The sequence below is a fragment of the Stylophora pistillata genome, chromosome 9 (genome assembly GCF_964205215.1).
Source record: "Stylophora pistillata chromosome 9, jaStyPist1.2, whole genome shotgun sequence".
Taxonomy (NCBI): Eukaryota; Metazoa; Cnidaria; class Anthozoa; order Scleractinia; family Pocilloporidae; genus Stylophora; species Stylophora pistillata.
In genome coordinates, this window is record NC_142527.1 from 20,602,864 (window position 1) to 20,620,200 (window position 17,337).

General features: G+C 38.4%; 2 protein-coding genes and 1 long non-coding RNA gene across 4 annotated transcripts in view; 1 reads left to right on the forward strand and 2 right to left on the reverse strand.

Moving 5' to 3' along the window:
* Positions 1-474: 474 nt before the first annotated feature.
* On the reverse strand, positions 475-3,054 carry LOC148723751 (uncharacterized). The gene is made up of 2 exons (XR_015991624.1): positions 2,446-3,054; positions 475-1,474 (listed from the first exon to the last, which is right to left on the reverse strand). It is a non-coding gene; the product is annotated as an uncharacterized LOC148723751 (long non-coding RNA).
* A 7,643-nt stretch (positions 3,055-10,697) lies between these two features.
* On the forward strand, positions 10,698-12,260 carry LOC111338820 (uncharacterized). Its single transcript, XM_022945359.2, has one exon. The coding sequence runs from the start codon at positions 11,070-11,072 to the stop codon at positions 11,565-11,567; it is 498 nt and encodes a 165-aa protein (XP_022801094.1). The 5' UTR covers positions 10,698-11,069; the 3' UTR covers positions 11,568-12,260.
* Positions 12,261-13,911: 1,651 nt separating this feature from the next.
* Positions 13,912-17,337, reverse strand: part of LOC111338810 (maternal embryonic leucine zipper kinase) — an 18,845-nt gene continuing 15,419 nt past the window's right edge. Inside the window, exons 19-23 of one of the 2 annotated variants that reach the window (XR_015991531.1) lie at positions 16,917-17,049; positions 16,524-16,616; positions 15,907-16,010; positions 15,420-15,561; positions 13,912-14,969 (exon numbers count right to left, since the gene is read on the reverse strand). Coding sequence is in view for 1 of the 2 variants with exons in the window: in XM_088732625.1 (XP_088588751.1) it covers positions 14,887-14,969; positions 15,420-15,514; positions 15,907-16,010; positions 16,524-16,616; positions 16,917-17,049 (508 nt within the window). In the remaining variant the exon portion in view is untranslated. The remainder of the gene's footprint in view (positions 14,970-15,419; positions 15,562-15,906; positions 16,011-16,523; positions 16,617-16,916; positions 17,050-17,337) is intronic. The other variant, XM_088732625.1, reaches the window with a different exon arrangement.

Sequence of the window (17,337 nt, forward strand, 5' to 3'; positions counted from 1 at the left end):
AACATGGGAATGATAAGCAAAGGAAGCATGATTGGTGAGGGTGTCAAATTATGTGGAATTTAGGTAAAAGGTTTTTGTTTAAGAGAAGACTGGTATGTCTTTTAGGTAGATATTAATCTGTGCTATGAGGCTATTAAAGAAGATTTTTATTTTTTTTCATTTGGAAGAGTGATGTTAGGTACAGAGGAAATTTGGAATCGGGTTCAAATTTTAGACCTATCGTCTGTAAATGAAATTTTTCTCCTAAACATGTTTACAGAATTATATTTTTTATCTGACTGAATAGTGGGGGAAAAAATCACCAAAAGTCAGGAGAACGGGTTTTATACTAAAGCATTTTGCCTGAGTATCCAATGCTCGAGGAGCCTTCACGGTGATGTCGACGCAGAAATGATTAAACCGCTGCATTCATCATACAGTCAGCTACACAGCGGCGACGATATTAGACAAATAATTTTATGAATGGCAGCAAGATTTGAAATAACTTAAAATGCACTGAGCTTTATTTATAAGACAGATCTGACGCGACTGTGAGAGATTACAGAAAGCCAGCTACTAGATGGCGGCCAGATGTCGCCGTGTGATGTGTACTAACCCTAAAATGTTTACTTCAACCTCTCGAGGTAAAAAACAAAATGGCAGATATCGGTTCTCGTTAAAAAAAAAAAAAAACCAAAACAAAACAAAAAAACAAAAAAAAAATGAAAAAAGGTGAAACGTGAAGAGCTGAGAATGTATCAATGTATCTATTGAGCCACAATGAGCACTCTAAACAACCAGATAAGCGGCTAGATCATATTTGCCGAGGGAAACATTTCATTTAGGGATGGCTAATTACTATTCTGTCGGTGTAGTATGCAGTTAATGGCTAGATCCTTTACGACACCTGATTATTACAGCCGACGTACGTCGAAGCATCTCTTTGAGAGAGAAAGTTAGATCAAATAAAATGCTCCTTGAATCCCAAAAATCCATTTTAACAAACCCATGCGACGTGTACAGACAACAATCCATCGATACAAACTTAACGGCATACGGCATTAAACTAATTTGACTGTCGGGGAAAGACTTAAGTGGTTGGGAAACATTAGCATGCATTAAGTCGTTCCGACAACTTTCCTCCAGAACTACATTTGGAGGATTCTTCTCCCGTTTCAATTTTAGTGAACAAAAAGTTTAAGCGTAGAGCAGTCTGCTCCTTAGAATAAATATTCCAGGTTGCGGTTGGCCAGACACTGAAATAATTTACATTTCTCGTAGACAACGGAACCTGCGATCAAAGGTTACAATGCATACTTAATTAAACCACGTACTTGTTCCAAAGACTTCCTTGGCAGCGACACGGAAGTTGTTGCTATAAAGAAATGTTGACGTATACTTAAGACCGCCTTCCGTTATCCTGCTCAACTACACTTTGTAACTTAGACATGCATATGGCTTGATGTAATCCTTCAAATATTCCAAAGTAGATTTGCTGTCGAGGAAGCGGTTGAAGAGGGATTAGTTATTCGAATGGCAACTCTCACGCAAGAGTTGGCACCAAAATAACATTGAAGACATTTTTTTCTTATTTAAATTCAACTTCCTTTTTTTTTCATTGAATTCGACCGATGGAGAAGGTACAATAAATACTAGAATAAAGCTGACAAAAACAAAAACAAAAAAAAAACTGGGAAAAACTGGGAAAGGGCTGACTCCAAAGCCGTTGAATACTGTTATTAAGGGATCATAGGGTTGTAAAATTAATCAGCAACTCCTGAAAATTATCTTGCTTCACTAGCTTACACTCATGCCTCACGCTAGGGAACGTACACGGCGAAATTTTTTTGCCATCTGAAACACAGATTGTCTTTGGACAAGTAAGCATATATCGATGTAGCGATTCGTTTCGAGAAAATTTTGCCACAGGAAGACAATTTTTGCGTGAGAGCAAGTTTCCGCTGAGAGAATGGAAACTGTATTTTTCCTCAAAAAACGTGTCCTTGAGGTTTGTTCTAAAAGTAATTTTCGCTTAAAAAACATTTTCATACAATCCATTAGACTAAAAGAAAAACAACGACATATGTAAATGAGCACTTGGTCTCTAGGTCACTGATGACAAAAGAAGGAGGAACTTTCAGAAGTATAATATCTTATGAAAGCAGATTTTCAAAAGAACTAATGTACCCTCAAGGACTCATGCACGGCAAAGTGAGTTAATGGGTTGTTTTTGTTTTTATGAACATCTGTGAACCAAAGGATTAGACACAGAAGTTGCTAAGCGATTTTTCCTGAAGACCAATTTATGGTAATGAACTTCGAAAGTAATTAAAAAATTCAGATCTCCGAAAGAGTCCAAGTTATTTAGAAAAACGTATTTTAAAATAAATGTAAAAAATTCAGGTTAGTGTCACAATCTCGTCGCTGGACGAATGCCCCGGGGGAATTTTCGCGGCGACCACTTACCTTGGTGCTCGTTTTTCATGTTATGTGTGATTTCGAACAAAGAAGTCGCCGTCTAACCAAAATTTGTAATTCATGAAGTTAAAAACAAGTTTTCGTTTAATCATGCAAGTACCAGCCTTGATACAAAAACATTAGCTATCGCTTCGTTGTCTTGCTTCTATGCAAATTTTCTGTTTTTCCAATTTTGCCGCAACTTTTCCCATTATTATGTCGTCCCCCTCCACTGAGTGATCGGGGTCTCTGTAAAATACGGACCGGATAGATGCGGTTGGCGGATGCGGATAGAAAAATGCGGATGAAAAATTGCAGATGGAAAATGCGGATAGAAAAAAAAAATCGTATGGAAAAAAAAACAAAAACAAAAAAAACAAAAACATTAAACATGTCATTACAGTAAAAAAGGGGATTGACAGGCCTACACGACTCCCCAGCTCGTGTTTAAAATAGCCTATTCAAAGTTTGGCCCTCACGAGTATGTCTTTGAGCGATCGCCCTCTTTTGCAAGATATGTGCGGCGGATCATTGTATAATTCGCTCAGTACTGGTGGTGTTTCTATTAAATGCCAGTGTCTCATGAGAATTTGCTTTAGGTTTGGCACTGATGGTTGGTATTGTGTAACAAAAGGAAAGATTCGTTGGTCCGTCTTCGGTTTCTGTTGAAGAACTAGTTTCCTTCTTTTTGAAATTCACCTCTGAGAAGGTTGTGTTAATGAGGTCCTCTGGGTAGCTTCTCTTTAGCAAATGCGCTTTGAAATTTGCAATTTTCTCCTCGAATATTGTTTGAGAGGAGTTTTTTCTGAGAAGTCTAAGGGCCTCCCTTTTTATGAAGCCTTTCTTAACTCATTGTGGGTGACAGGAACTATAGTGTGTATACTGAAATGTCTCAGTTTGTTTAAAATGAGTACGCACATCAAGGATTGCATCCTTTTCGAATCGTTCGCCTTTATAGATGTAGGTGTCCAAGAATGTTGTTTCCGTATTGGAAATTTCAGCCGTAAATTTTATTGTTGGGTGATGATTGTTTGCTTTTTCAATGAAACGTTCTATTGTTGCTTTGTTTGTACTCCATAACGAGAAGATGTCGTCTATGTAACGTTTCCAAACAAGCGGTTTTAAGAGGCTGTCCACCTAAGAACGGATAAGGCAAATTTCGGACGTTCATCGATTTCCCTGATTTTTACTGTGAAAGTCGATACTTCTATCCCATGAACAAATATTGCGTTTATTTTGAATCAGTCCGGTTTTTTCATTTTTACGAGATATTTTTCAAGGTGACCTCAAAGGCACCCAGTTTCCCTCCCCGGACCTCCATAATTTAGCTACAAAAGTCGATCGCTGCTGAAGCCGTGTTTTCAACTCTTAAAAGCTTTCTATTTTATATGTCTAAGATCAACCCTCTGCCACTACGTTAACGGTCAAATGATTACACTGTATATATTTTTCACTGAGTTACAAATTTTTCAAAATACTTACCTCGAGCACTGAAATTTGTGATGCGTGAGGTACATGTGGTTGAAAGCTATTTTCTCTTATGTGGGACCTGATCTAGAGTCAAATCTATTACAGCCTATAAGCACTTACAACTAATAAGTAAATTATGGAATAAAACTTTTGGGCACTCTTCATGGCGCGCCGCACAGAGCTTTGCAAATTTCACAAATATTCGCCATTTTGATCGAAATCAAAGATAACGCGATCCGACCAACAGGTAAATTTGGGATCTGAGAACTTGTTACAAATCATAAAATAAAACTGAAGAGCGGATTTTTATATTGAAAAATACATATCATGCGACTTTTTCGCCGTTAAGTTGAAAACATTGGTGTTCTAAAGAGGAAAGACCTGTGTTTATAGTTAACAAATTATGCAAATTAGCATTCTTTAAAATTGTGTCCATAAAATTTTTTTTCTACGATGTTCTTAAACACAAAGAGCTGTCTCTTTTAACTGAAGAGCATATTATTCCACACTTCTAAGGCCAGGTATTTTTTGAGTTTATGGCCATTTTCATCTTCCACGAAGCGCTGATTAAGTAAAACAGCAGTGTTTGTTTTGCACGCTTATCGCCAACTAATTCAGTTATCATCAACCACAGAGAAGTGGACATCGAAGATCTTACCAGTAATATTTCCTTAACCTCTCTTCAGTAGCAAGAGATGTTTTTTTCCGGCAAGACGCAACAGAGCTCGTTTTCCTAACAGCTTCTTTTATCGGTCAGCGGGCAGGTATTGAAGTCTTTCGGTATGACTTTTCAGAGCCACAGTATGGCAAGGATTGTGTGATCGTATCCTGTGCCCAATGAAAACATGCATCCGATGTTTCTGCAACGATGGACACGACATTCTAACAGCGGGAGACATGAGAAAGGCGCTCTCTGAGAGACCAGTGAAAGGTACATCCGCGTGCGTATGTGAAGTTGACGAGTCTAAGAGAACCTTAGAAGTGAACAAGATAGATTGTTTTAGCAAGCTACACAACATCCAGTTTGGGAAAAAAGTATACGTGCGTGGAGGTCGTATGGAATAGGGCGTGGCAAGGAGATTTCTTACGACCAGCAAGTTTCAAATGACCAAGGGGACACCGCTCTCGTTGTAAGTAAGGAGTTCTTCCCTTTTCACAATGCACGTGTGTATGAATACACAGTTCCTGGAAGAGAGGGTTCAAATGAAAGACGATGATTTGGACGATTCAAAGATGGACATGTTTGAATGTTCGGAGCTTGGATGCGTGAAGAGTTTCCAAACGTTTTCAGAGCTCGAGTTACATTTGAACGTGGGGGACCATTGTGTGAAGGATGAAAGGCTGTCAGAAACAGTATATGATAAACTCCGTAGAGATTGGGCAGAGAGGTTTACTACATCAGTCAGCATCAATGACGAACCACAGTGCGAAACTAGTACCCACCAGGTTGTACGTGACTCAATGCCTCCAGTAAACACTGTCAGTATGGGCTGGGCCCTACCCAAGCCACGAGCAGGATCCACTAGATTCAGTTACAAAGTTAAGAATTATTTAACAGGAAATTTTGATCAAGGCGAACAATCAGGGCTAGAAGCTGACCCTCAGCAAGTTTCGAATGATATGCGAAAGGCAAGAGACGAGCAGAATAATAGGTTGTTTGACCGAGACGAGTGGCTTACCAAGAGCCAAGTGTAGGGGTTTTTCTCTTGCCTTACAGCAAACAGAAAAAGGCAACGAACACCCTCAGAAATCAAGCAAAATCCGAAGGAACTGTCCCTAGAGGAAGAGGAGGCTGAACGACAACGGCTGATGGAACACATCCTTAATGAACTAAAGCCGCAGCACCCTCTGTCCTACGATGCCTTTAATCTGTGCGAGTGCGCAAAGGAGAATAAGCTTAGTCTTTTTAATGTAGCAATGCTCAAAGAAATCTCGTTTTTTGAAGTACCATTTAAATCGAGAGACAGGAAAAAAGACCTTATTGAGCAACTGATGTCATTTATACAGGAGTGCCAACGCTTTAATTAAACTATATCAGAAGCTGCATAGCCCAGGAAAACAAATGATGGTGCCTGTGGAGCGAGTTTGTTTTAGAACAATAGGCACAGCCTCAAAGTAACCTGATAAACAGTTGTACTCAGCGAATTAACGTAATCACTTCTGAGAAAATTCGCGAAAATCTCTCAAAATTTGTCGTCATTAAGTTTGTGGCGATGTTCTTAACTCGCAAAAATTAAAAGAGAAAAAAGAAAGGAAAAAATACTACCCTGACCGTGGGAGATGTTAATAGCATTTACGCGTAAATATAAGTTTGTGATTTTCTTAATTTCGAGAAATTAATGATATGTGAATTTTGCAGGAGTTTATTAAAATGCCAGTTTCAATCATTTGCATTATTTTTCAATTTCTCCCGGCAGGATTCTCCTACTCTCGATGACTCAATCATATTGTATATCTTCAAGATTCGCGTTTGGTTCGACGACAAGATAAACCTCTGAAACTAGATGTTGCGTGACCAGGCGTAACTGACTCAGTCACGTTGAAAAAGTAAACATGTAAATTTCACCTCTTCAACAAATACCGTTTTGAAATGATGAATATATGAATACAGTATATTGGAACTGCGGAACGAGAAGAAGTTCATCGCAATTATAGACGAAACTTTTAATTTGAGAAAATAAACCTGAAAAATTCATGCTTGAACGTAATTCGAACCCCTGACTTTTGCAACACCGCCGGTTCAGCGCTCTTACCATTAGGCTAACAAACCAACTGTGATGCCATTCTACAAATGATGATGAACAACTTGCTAACCACTTAGAAGGAAAACTTTAGCAAATAGCTGGAAGAAATGGTCAAATCTGGCAAATTGGCCACAATAATAAACACGAGTGAAATGAACAACTTTTTCAACAACAAATTCCGTTGACACGTCGTTGATAACTGAAAACAAAGGCTAGCGCTCTTGAACATTAAGTAAGTTTCTCAAGTCCAAAAGGGATACAACAGTAACGTTTCCACTTCTATAGAAACTATTGTTTGCATGGTCAAATATTGCTACGGAAACTATTTTGGACGCGTGTGTCGAAAAACAAGGAACGCATGCAGCTAATTTGCATATGACTACAGAGAAAGATTAATCTGAAGCATTTCCTCCATGCCATGTAAAACGGACAAAACAATATTTTTATCGATTTGATACTTCATTAAGGAGTTGGTACTTTATCTTCAAAAAGTTTTAGGCCGTTAGGGCTTAGAAATCGGATTCATGTGCGGATCGTGTTATCTCTGGTTTCGATCAAAATGGCGAATATTTGTTAAATTCGCAAAGCTCTCTGCGGCGCGTCATGAAGAGTGCCCAAAAGTTCTATTCCATAATTTACTTATTAGGTGTAAGTGCTTATAGGCTGTAATAGATTTGACTCGAGATTAGGTCCCACATAAGAGAAAATAGCTTTCAACCAGACGTACCTCACGCATCACAAATTTCAGTGCTCGAGGTAAGTATTTTGAAAAATTTGTAACTCAGTGAAAAATATATACAGTGTAATTATTTTACCATTAACGTAATGGCAAAAGGTTGATCTTAGACATATAAAATAGAAAGCTCGTTAGAATTGAAAATACGGCTACAGCAGTGATCGACTTTTGTAGCTAAATTATGGAGGTCGGGGGGGGGGAAACCGGGTGCCTTTGAGGTCACCTTGAAAAATATCTCGTAAAAAGTGAAAACACCAGACTGGTTCAAAATAAACGCAATATTTGTTCATGGGATAGAAGTCTCGACTTTTACAGTAAAAATCAGGGAAATCGGTGAAGGTCCGAAATTTGCCTTATCCGTTCTTAGGCGGACAGCCTCTTAAAAGGCTTTTGTCAAGGATTTGTCTCTACCTTGTTCATAAAAATATTAGAAAGGCGACTGCCATTTTCGTGCCCATGGTCGTACCATGTGTTTGAAGGTGGTGCTTTTCATAAATGGTAGGAATTTTCCTTGAGAATTAGCCTAAGCGCTTGTTTTAGTAATTGTGTAGAGATAGGAGTTCCGTTTCTGTAGAATATTTCGTATGCTTTGCATACAGTGTCTATTCACTCCTCTTGTGGTATATTTGTATATAAGCGTAACGTCCATTGAAACAAGTATAACGTTCTCCGGGACTTTCGTATTTTCTATAAAATTGACGAAGTCTGTAGTATCCTTAAGATACGAATTTTGCTTTTGTGCTATCGCAGGGGTTGGACATTGCGGGGTTCGACTGTAATGACACGTTAATGTTGTTGTTGTTTTTTTTTGTCTTTTCAACCGATTTTTTTTTCTATCCGCATTTTTCCATCCGCAATTTTTCATCCGCATTTTTCTATCCGCATCCGCCATCCGCATCTATCCGGTCCGCGTTTTACAGAGACCCGAGTGATCGAGATAAAAAAGAAAAACGTGTCTGCAATGCGTTTCTTTCAGCGGGAAATCCTTGACGCCTTGAGGTTCCCCGCTGTCCCATTGGTTTGCGGTTTCATGAGTCGACATAATTTCCTGGCGTGGCGCGAGTTGTTAACGAACCTTTATGAGCTAAAATCTCACATTTGATTTTGGAAGGAATGCATCCACTTTGAGTGAATTTATAGGAAATTAAGATTTGAAAGATTTTCGTCAAGTTTCGTCAAAACGTTCCAGGTATAATGACAGACGAATCTTTGTCGGGAAATTTTGATATTTGAAATATTTAAACCGTGGCGTCCATTTACGCAACGCGCCTCAGTATATTTTAAGCTACTCCAACTTTAGATATGCCGATATCTAGACTACCAATTAGAATATCGAAAGGGCCTGTCAAAGTTTAGTTCGTTGACGCCTTATGAATAAGACTGTACAGCCATTTTGCTTGTGCTGCGGCATGCGATACCCTCAGTATAAATTCAAAAGAAGAATCCTAGGTCGTTTCACGCCTTACCGGCTCCAAATAATTCCTAAAAGGAAAACTCACTTATATTTTTATAGTAAACTGCATTTATCAAGCTTTCTTCTGATGCATAGTTTATTAGGATTTTAGTAAACGTAACTCACGTACAAAAGAAATCCGCGAAGGTGACTAGTGAAGTAACCTTAAAGCAAACTTACTAACTGTTTTTGATAGGAGGGTGGGTGATATAGAAGTCAGAATTCGGCAGTCAGAAAAAAAGCCATTTCGAGCGAGCTTCAATTAACCTCACGCAATAAACTAGGTAATTAGCAATCAAAAAGCCCAAAGGCCAATCAGGAAAAAGGTAAAGGAACCAGTGAAAAATCCGAGAAAATACACATGTAGTACACTTTGCTAACCTCAAGCTCGAAAAAAAAAAAATTAAAGGAAAAAAAAACATTACGCCGTACCTGGTGTAAGTTGGGCATCTGACTGGTTGAAAGCATTAATTAATTCCAATTGGCCAGGTCATAATATCAGACATTGCAATGCAAAGGCATTGCACACCACAAGCCGGCTTAAGAATCCAACGATGAATCAAAGAAAAGACACAGTAAGCCAAATTAAATACAACTGACAAAGTCGTACAGTAATTGTGTCCACGCACGAAATCAAAGGACACTAAAGCGCTCGGCCTCAGCAAATGATTTTCCAAAATTTGCACAGCCTGTGAGGATGCTGAATTAGACTTTTACAAAGGCATAATTTTTCCTGGGGATTGTTTCATTCTCCTGTGCTATTTTCTCAGTTGAATCCTATTAACAAGGAATAACTGAAACAATAGCAAGGAGGAATATTCAACACACATTTCGTTGAGTCATAAATTTTTAATAGGTGTAAGATTTCGCAATAACAAGTTAAAAAATATGGCTTGCTATCATGATGAAGTTCATGCTCTTCTTAAGACGAACAATTTTAACAGGACGACATCTTGACGTGACTGACATGACGAATTTTTTTACAATGTTTTCAAAAGTCAATTTTTAAAAGTTCGTCAGTCATGGCTTTTTCAGTGAGTATCTCGACGCAAACGTTGAATCATCAGTTCTTCTATCTTCCTGATGTCTTCCTGACGTCATAAAGATCTTTGGAAAGTGCTCGGAAAATTAGGTAGTGCTCATGTTTAAATTACCAGTAATCTAATGTCCTTCTAACCCTTTACATAAAAAAAAGAAATCCAAAGAAAATTCCACAAATTTCAAATTCATTGCAAAGAGAGCGAGAGGGAAAAAACCTCTTGCTTGTTGTGCCAGATAAAGTAAAGGTTTTTCTTTGGCGAATTTTCAAGAAGAATTTTACGTGATAAAAGAATTTAAAAGTATTTTAACCATCATATCACTTAGCTATATCATGTCACTTAGCTAGTTTCCTAAATGATGACTGAATATGTATTGGGCTCTATTGATGGAAATTACTCGGTATTAATCGGAAAAAGAGTTTTAATCCTAGTAAAAAAGAAGACAGATGAATAGAGATTTTCTAACTGTTTACAAAAGTGACAAGAATGGAAGTAAGTGTAATGTCAGCTTTGATGGACTGACAAATATGATTTAAATTGATACAAGCACTTGTAACATGTTCCTCACAAAGGAACAAACTAAACTGGATGAATAGACGACAGTGAAAACACTGCGCCAACTGAGAACAAAGGCAGTCTCAAACAAGAACATTAAAAATTTGTTTACAATCATGAATACCAATTGCAGATACCATTTCCTCCACCTAGTTTCTAGCTCGAGCAGACTTCACGTTTTCATTTACATGACAACATACGCAGGTAAATATGAGAGGTGACGCACATTTAGGCCAATATTTACCTGTTTTTCAACGCCATTAGAATATCATATTACCTTTACAGGTCACGTTTCTAACCGAAAGGACTCACAGATAAACATAAAAGACACACCATTCCGTGAAGCCGTGCAACCTTTCAAACGGCTTTTCGCCCGAAGCGGTTCCTCTTATCGAAACAGACCTCTCTTTATTAGTTCCACGAAGGATTTTAATTCATTTTCCAGTGGCCGGATTTACGTAACAATCGCTCTCTCGAACAAAACAACAGCACAGTAATCTACCTTTCATATCACACCAGAGCGCAATATTTCATTTGCAGTGATAAACTGCATTGTGTACAGTTTTCAAACTACAGCATCTTGCATTGAGGCTTCAACTACAAAGCGCACGGGTCTTCACCTTTTTCCGTGCTCGATGGCGAAAAGGCTTAGACGACTGAAGGAGCGATTCTTGTCCAAGATTCACCGGCCCTTTGGCTACAAGAGAGTTCAGAAGAATACCGATAGCATTGAGTGCAGTGAATCCCGAGCCAACTGCGAAACGACTTCCAAGAGAGAGATCTTATATAGCAGTCTCGGTGCGGATCAGGAGACTCACAACACCCCAGAATGCTCACGTCTTCAGAGCAAGGGCATCTCTCCTCGAGTATCCGCTTGTAAGGAAAATGGCACTGTTGAAATTACAGAGGAAGACGAAGTTGAAGAGCTTTCGCAAATAAAGCAAACACAGTCGCAAAGGAGAAGGCGTTCTTCGGCTTTTCAGCGATTGGTTAGCTGGGTAAAACCAGAGAATAGACGGCATGCGATTTGCGAGCAAATGGAAAGAGAAATTGAAACACAAGGTGTGAGTCTAAGACAGTATCGAAAGTTTCTGGCAACAACGTACATCTTGCACGATTTAAAAATGCTGTAAAGAAGCTTGATTGTACGACCACGTGAATTGTGTCTACCGGCTTAAGTGAGAGATGCAGCGACAGATGGGTAAAAACATTTAAATTTGAACAAGTGAGCAAAACTAACCTCCTCACCTACTTAAAGTATTCACCAAAGTCTAATAAAGATCGCATCGCGTGGTGGATCTCTAAGTTGGAAAATTGAAGATGTTGTCAATGGCGGGTAAAAGAGTGTACAAATTCCCTAAAAGAAATGTGGAATATAATCAACAAATCCTCGTTCTTCACACACACGAGGAATTTATAACGGGAAGCGTGGGCCTTCGACGAGAGGAAAGAAAAAAGACCAAATATTAGCGTGCATTAAGGGGATACATTTTAAATTTGTTGTCTGTCTGAAATGAATCAATAATCAGAACTGATTTTGATGTTACAAAGGAATTTTGTGGCGCAGATCGAAGCGTGCAAATTGTCAGGGATAGGACGGTGTATTTCGGAAGTTATTCAAAACAAGAAGCACCTCAAGATCCTGATTGTAAACACAGAGGAACAATATGCTAATAGTTCGCTTTTCGACAAGATCAAAAGAGCAGCTGTAAAAACCACGCGATTCAGGGTGCGCCGTTGGTAGGCTCTGATCATGATTACGATTGATTTATTTGTTCATAGTTGTCTTGTTTTTCAATAAACTGCACGACTCGATTGAGAACGAATGTGTTTGCGGTTTGAAATATTGTTAATAATACAAAAACCGTATGTTCACTTGAATCGCGTTAAAAAAGTAGTCAAACAAATGGGTCTTTCTTACCAACTTCAATCTCCGCAGTATCTCTGCTAAATCCGCTATATTCCCGTTTATTTTGCTTTCCCAGTGATAAATCGCAAGGTTATCGAAACGTTGCTCAAATAAAAATCATAATTGGGGCAAACAAATGATTTCAGTTTGATTGTTATTATTGGCAAATTTGGGAAGAAATTTCAATTAGGCATATCATTTTAATACTTGCTGGCGTCAATTTCCTGTGTTTTTACTTTCTAAGACATTTCTATCTATCAATGTATTGAATGTGCTTATACAAATACGGCTAATCGCATGGATTTCTGAGAATTTTATCCTGATATCGGAGTAGAAAATACAGAGTCAATATATTTTTCTTTCTGTCGCAAGATGAAGGGTGGCTGCGATATTGCTTGTTTGATCTACTGTGATGAAAGATACTACAAAAGATTAAGCAAACGAAATCAGATTAGTTTACCACTTCAAATTTTATCCGTGCAGTTCAATTGGTTTTTTAACTCCGGCGGTTTCTCCAGTCTAGCCTGAAAATAGAAAACAGACAAATTTAGCAATATCAATTTCTACATTTTTTTTTTTTATTGATTTCAAACACCTTGGAGAATAAGCTTCAAGTATTTCCGGCCCGCAACAAAATATCCTCTGCAATAAAATTATTCCAGGTCTTTTTTCCACATATGAGTAAGATGCAGTTTCCTTTAGACTGACAGAAAGTAGATAAACATGCTGGTGTGTCGTAAGGAATTCTTTCGCTCACTCCTATTGGTGGAATTTCCTGTAGGAAGCTCAACTGACTCAAAAACAGCCGAACCAGCATTGAACAGTCATAGGTTCGACTGCATTTTTTTCAATGTTGTTATTCGCCTGTCGGTTTATACTCATTCTCCGCATCAGGCGACTCGACCTTAAAGTTTACCTTATTTCTTAGTTACTTTACTCATAGTGCATAGTTTATCACAAAACTTGTTGTGGTCATTAGGGAAGAATTTCGTTGATTCTAGAAAATATAAAATAATCATGCAATCGTATACAGCTGTTTGCAGAAAGGTGGTCGGGAAATGCACGCGAGAATCGCGAAAAGTAATCTGAGTATCCAGTTATCAATGAATTTTCATAAGTGAAACAAAAATATGGACAAAAGGACGGATGAACCGGAGATGACTACAGCCATGCACGTGAATACGACAGGAACAAAATTAGAATATTACGTTATTCACGTTTTTCTATAGGTCAATTTGAATTCGGTCTTGCTGTGTATGCATCGTTTTCGTCGTTAATTTTTTTGGTCAAGATAAGAATTAAGTCAGCCTTGCAAACAAAATAAATTCATCAACCCGCCAGAATTAGTCCTCTTCCTACAATGACGTTTTCTCAGATTTCCCTGATATCTTGACGTCGAGGAATTTAAAATGAAAACTACCCACAATGCCTCTGAGGGTTGTCGTGTGCAATTTTTCCGACAAATTTTTAGCAAACGAGGGTAGTTCTCAGGTTTCTGGACTACTATAGGTATATTCACACTGCTACTTGCTATATGAAGGGTAGACTCGGAAAGGCGAGAGTCGCGGTTATGTTTAATTATTTATTTGCGAGATATAATTTTAATTATCAAATGGTTCCATAAAATTTACCATAACCCCAATTTCTCCCTTGAAATAAGCGCAAAATCAAATTAATTTCTAGTAACGATTATTAACGAGTAGAAGTATTCCAGTATTTAGAATCTTAAATCAATTTTAACTAAACTTTACAATAGTTGCTGCCGCAATCTTAATATATACTATCGCTGAGAAACAACAAATGAAAAGGTATTTGAAACCAGAGAACCATAAAACCAGCGCGTGTTACTTAGGGTGTGCAGGTGAGATGGTAACCATGGGACGGTATTAGCGTTATCGGGTTGCCAAGGAGCACAAAGAAGAGTCTTTTCCTGAGGAAGAGGAGGCTCCCGAGCGTGTCTTACACCCTGAGTTCCTTCGACTCAGTTGATGCCCATCGTATCAATCCAGCTACCAGTCATTTATTTTCGGGTAATCCAATCATTTCGAGGTTAAGAGCGGGCGTTTATTCAGAATTTATGTAACATTTGTCCAGTTCTGTACCTTGCCATCTGAAAATTCACTATATTAAAGCCATTTGTACGACCGAGAGACAATCGTTTGTTAATTAGCTGACATTATATAGAGTTCTCCCTAATAACCAACTGTAACGTATATTTACAAAAAGACTTGTTCATTATCTCGACTGATACACATATTAAACCAAAACTCTGCATGAATTTTCCAACTGCAGCTATTCGGTAATATTCGGGTCGAATAACCACCTCTGATAATCATTTTACAGCCGCAATTTCACCATAAAAATTGATATCGCGCTCATACTACCAAATACTAAAACTGTAAAATGCTAATTATTTACAATGGCCAACCAAGGCGTGTCAATAAATGAAACATAGTATCCAAATTTAAGTTCGTGGCTTCTTTCCACTCCAATCCACCATATTCTCAGACCTGTTTTCAATTACAGCTCATTGCAGTGCACTTTCAAAGCTTTGCTGAAGACAAGAGTTCTTCGCAGATTTTCTTATAAGCCCAAGTGTCTCCCTTCATACGCTTTCGACGTATACCTGCGTATGTTCAAAACAAAAATTTCTCATTTGGTGTTCAGTGGAAGCCTTGAAACATTCAGAGGTCGGGTGAAGATTTCTCATAACCCTCTCTCCATTTCATATCCTAGCGACAAGTGCTATCTAAAATTACGTTACTACATATGATTCACTTCACGAGTAAAAATTGACCTTCAAAATTAATTAATTTTACATGTTCTGAAAATGACTACAAAATCAAATTAACTTAAGTTTACTCGAAGACGTTTGCTTTGATTGAGTATGCAAACTCGCTGCATAATTCTAGCTCTTGCCCTTGACTCAAATGTCCAAAATATGTTTGCGTTCTACGTAACTCCCATGTGAATTAAGACTTTCGGTTGGGCGAGCGAAGCAGCAAAAAAGTGATGGGACAATCGACTATACATATAAATGCACAAAAATCTTAATGGACGATTTGTGATTGCATACCTATCATTTCCATTTTGGGAATAAGACAAACTTCCATTTCGAACTCGAGGAGGACTTTTCCTCTTTCGTCTATTGATTTACATCTGAGGGCATACCTGCACAGAAAAAAAAAAAAACATCTGATTTACATCTGAGGGCATACCTGCACAGAAAAAAAAAAAAAAAAAAAGGAAATGAACGAGTCATATGGATAAGGAGAACCATGGGGCGCTTATCGACCGATTGTTAGAAAAACTAAAAACCATAGAAAACGAGGACTCATTCTCGTTTAGTGCGAGTCTTACAACTGATTAGTTTAGAGAAAGGTATGTGTTTTATCTTTTTTCAGGGGAGGGGGGGGGGGGGCGGCGGCGGCGGCGGCAATGCCCAGGGTGTAGCAAAGCCAAACCGAAGTATTTCCAGATAACTCTCGAAACCAGTTTCTATTAAGTCTATAAAATGAGATCATAAAGATCTCAGAGAGTATCAAGTGACTTCACCAACACACCCTTTTTCTTTGAAGAGGATATCTCTTTCTTCCAGAACTCGTTTCAGCTCGTCGAGAACTTCATCTGAGCTTCTGGTCGAAGTTGTAGATACGTTATATAGAGCCTGTCAGGAGAAGTGTATACAAAAACAGTTTAATTAAGCGAATAAAACCACAACAATGGCAATTCATGTACGCAAAGCGAAGTTTCGCTTTAAGTTTTCACTTCTTTTAAACAGAGAGATGTAACGTTTTTGCAGCTCTTCATTGCACACTCGTGATCTTCAATACGACTCCCCAACTCGTTTTGTACCCAACCTTTTTACAAAACTCTACCACGTGACCTTTAACCGAACATGGTTAGCCATTACGAGAGAGACATGGAGTTTCTAAAATTTTCTGTCTAAATCAGTCTAAAATCAGTGGAAAATGATCACCAAAATAAACTTTGTGTTGCAGTTTTTCAACAAATTTGACTTTCCTTCTTTCTAGATACTTTAGAAGTTTGAATGCACTCGAAACTTAAAACATTGAGGTAAAAAAACTAAAAAACTCAGGACGCCCTTGAAACCTCTACGGATACAAGCGTTTCTTTTTCTATAGCAGGTGCTCAGTGGTTCCTGAGAAAGCAAACTTACCTTAACTTTTCTCGGCCCATACCCCCCGAGACCTCTTGGTGTAATTGCCTCCACAATTCTGTTCAGACTATCTTCAATGCTACCCATGATGCCCTACAGAGTGGGAGACACCTGATAAGACTACAAAGATACCACAATGTCCCTATGGAGGTAGGTGAAACTTCTCGCGTGTCCTTAAATGTTCAAATAATGACAGGTTTATGGTACTGGCTTCGCAAGAAAAGTCTGTCTATTCTTCCTAACGCGAAACTATCGTTGTAGTTTGTTGTTCACCCAGGAGAAGAACCCGTTAATGTATCTTTATGGAAAACCAGTCGCACTTTTTTTTGTTCACTCGCTCCCTAAACAAATTCAGGTCACAACCACAGGTAAACACAGTTGAAAATTACAAACCCTTGAACTCCATTTGCTTGCACTAGGTGTGTCCACTGAACCGAATCTCTTCCTTCCTATAGTGAATGGTGACTTAAATGGTGTTCGTCTGGACGTGGCTTTATCCAAGTTCGTGTCCAGAGATTGTGACCACCTATTTGCAAGGTAATTGATGTTTTCTATCAGTTTTCATTCATTTCACTTATACACCTGGCGATAGAAGTTGCGCCGGCTTCACGAAGAAATCTGATCTGCCCCTTTCCCCTCCAACAACTGCTGATAGGAAATTGTCTTTTGAAATACATGCAGACATCAAGCTTGAGAACTGTACTAAAAGTAAAGTCAGTGTAATATCAATCTTCTACCCTAACAAATTTCAACGATCTAGTTTCGATGAAAAGTGCTAAAATGCTACTGTAAAACAGTACCTTGAATAATGGAC

Excerpts from the sequence above, each read along its gene's own strand:
- LOC111338820 (XM_022945359.2), top strand. The coding sequence starts at position 11,070 with ATGGCGAAAAGGCTTAGACGACTGAAGGAGCGATTCTTGTCCAAGATT.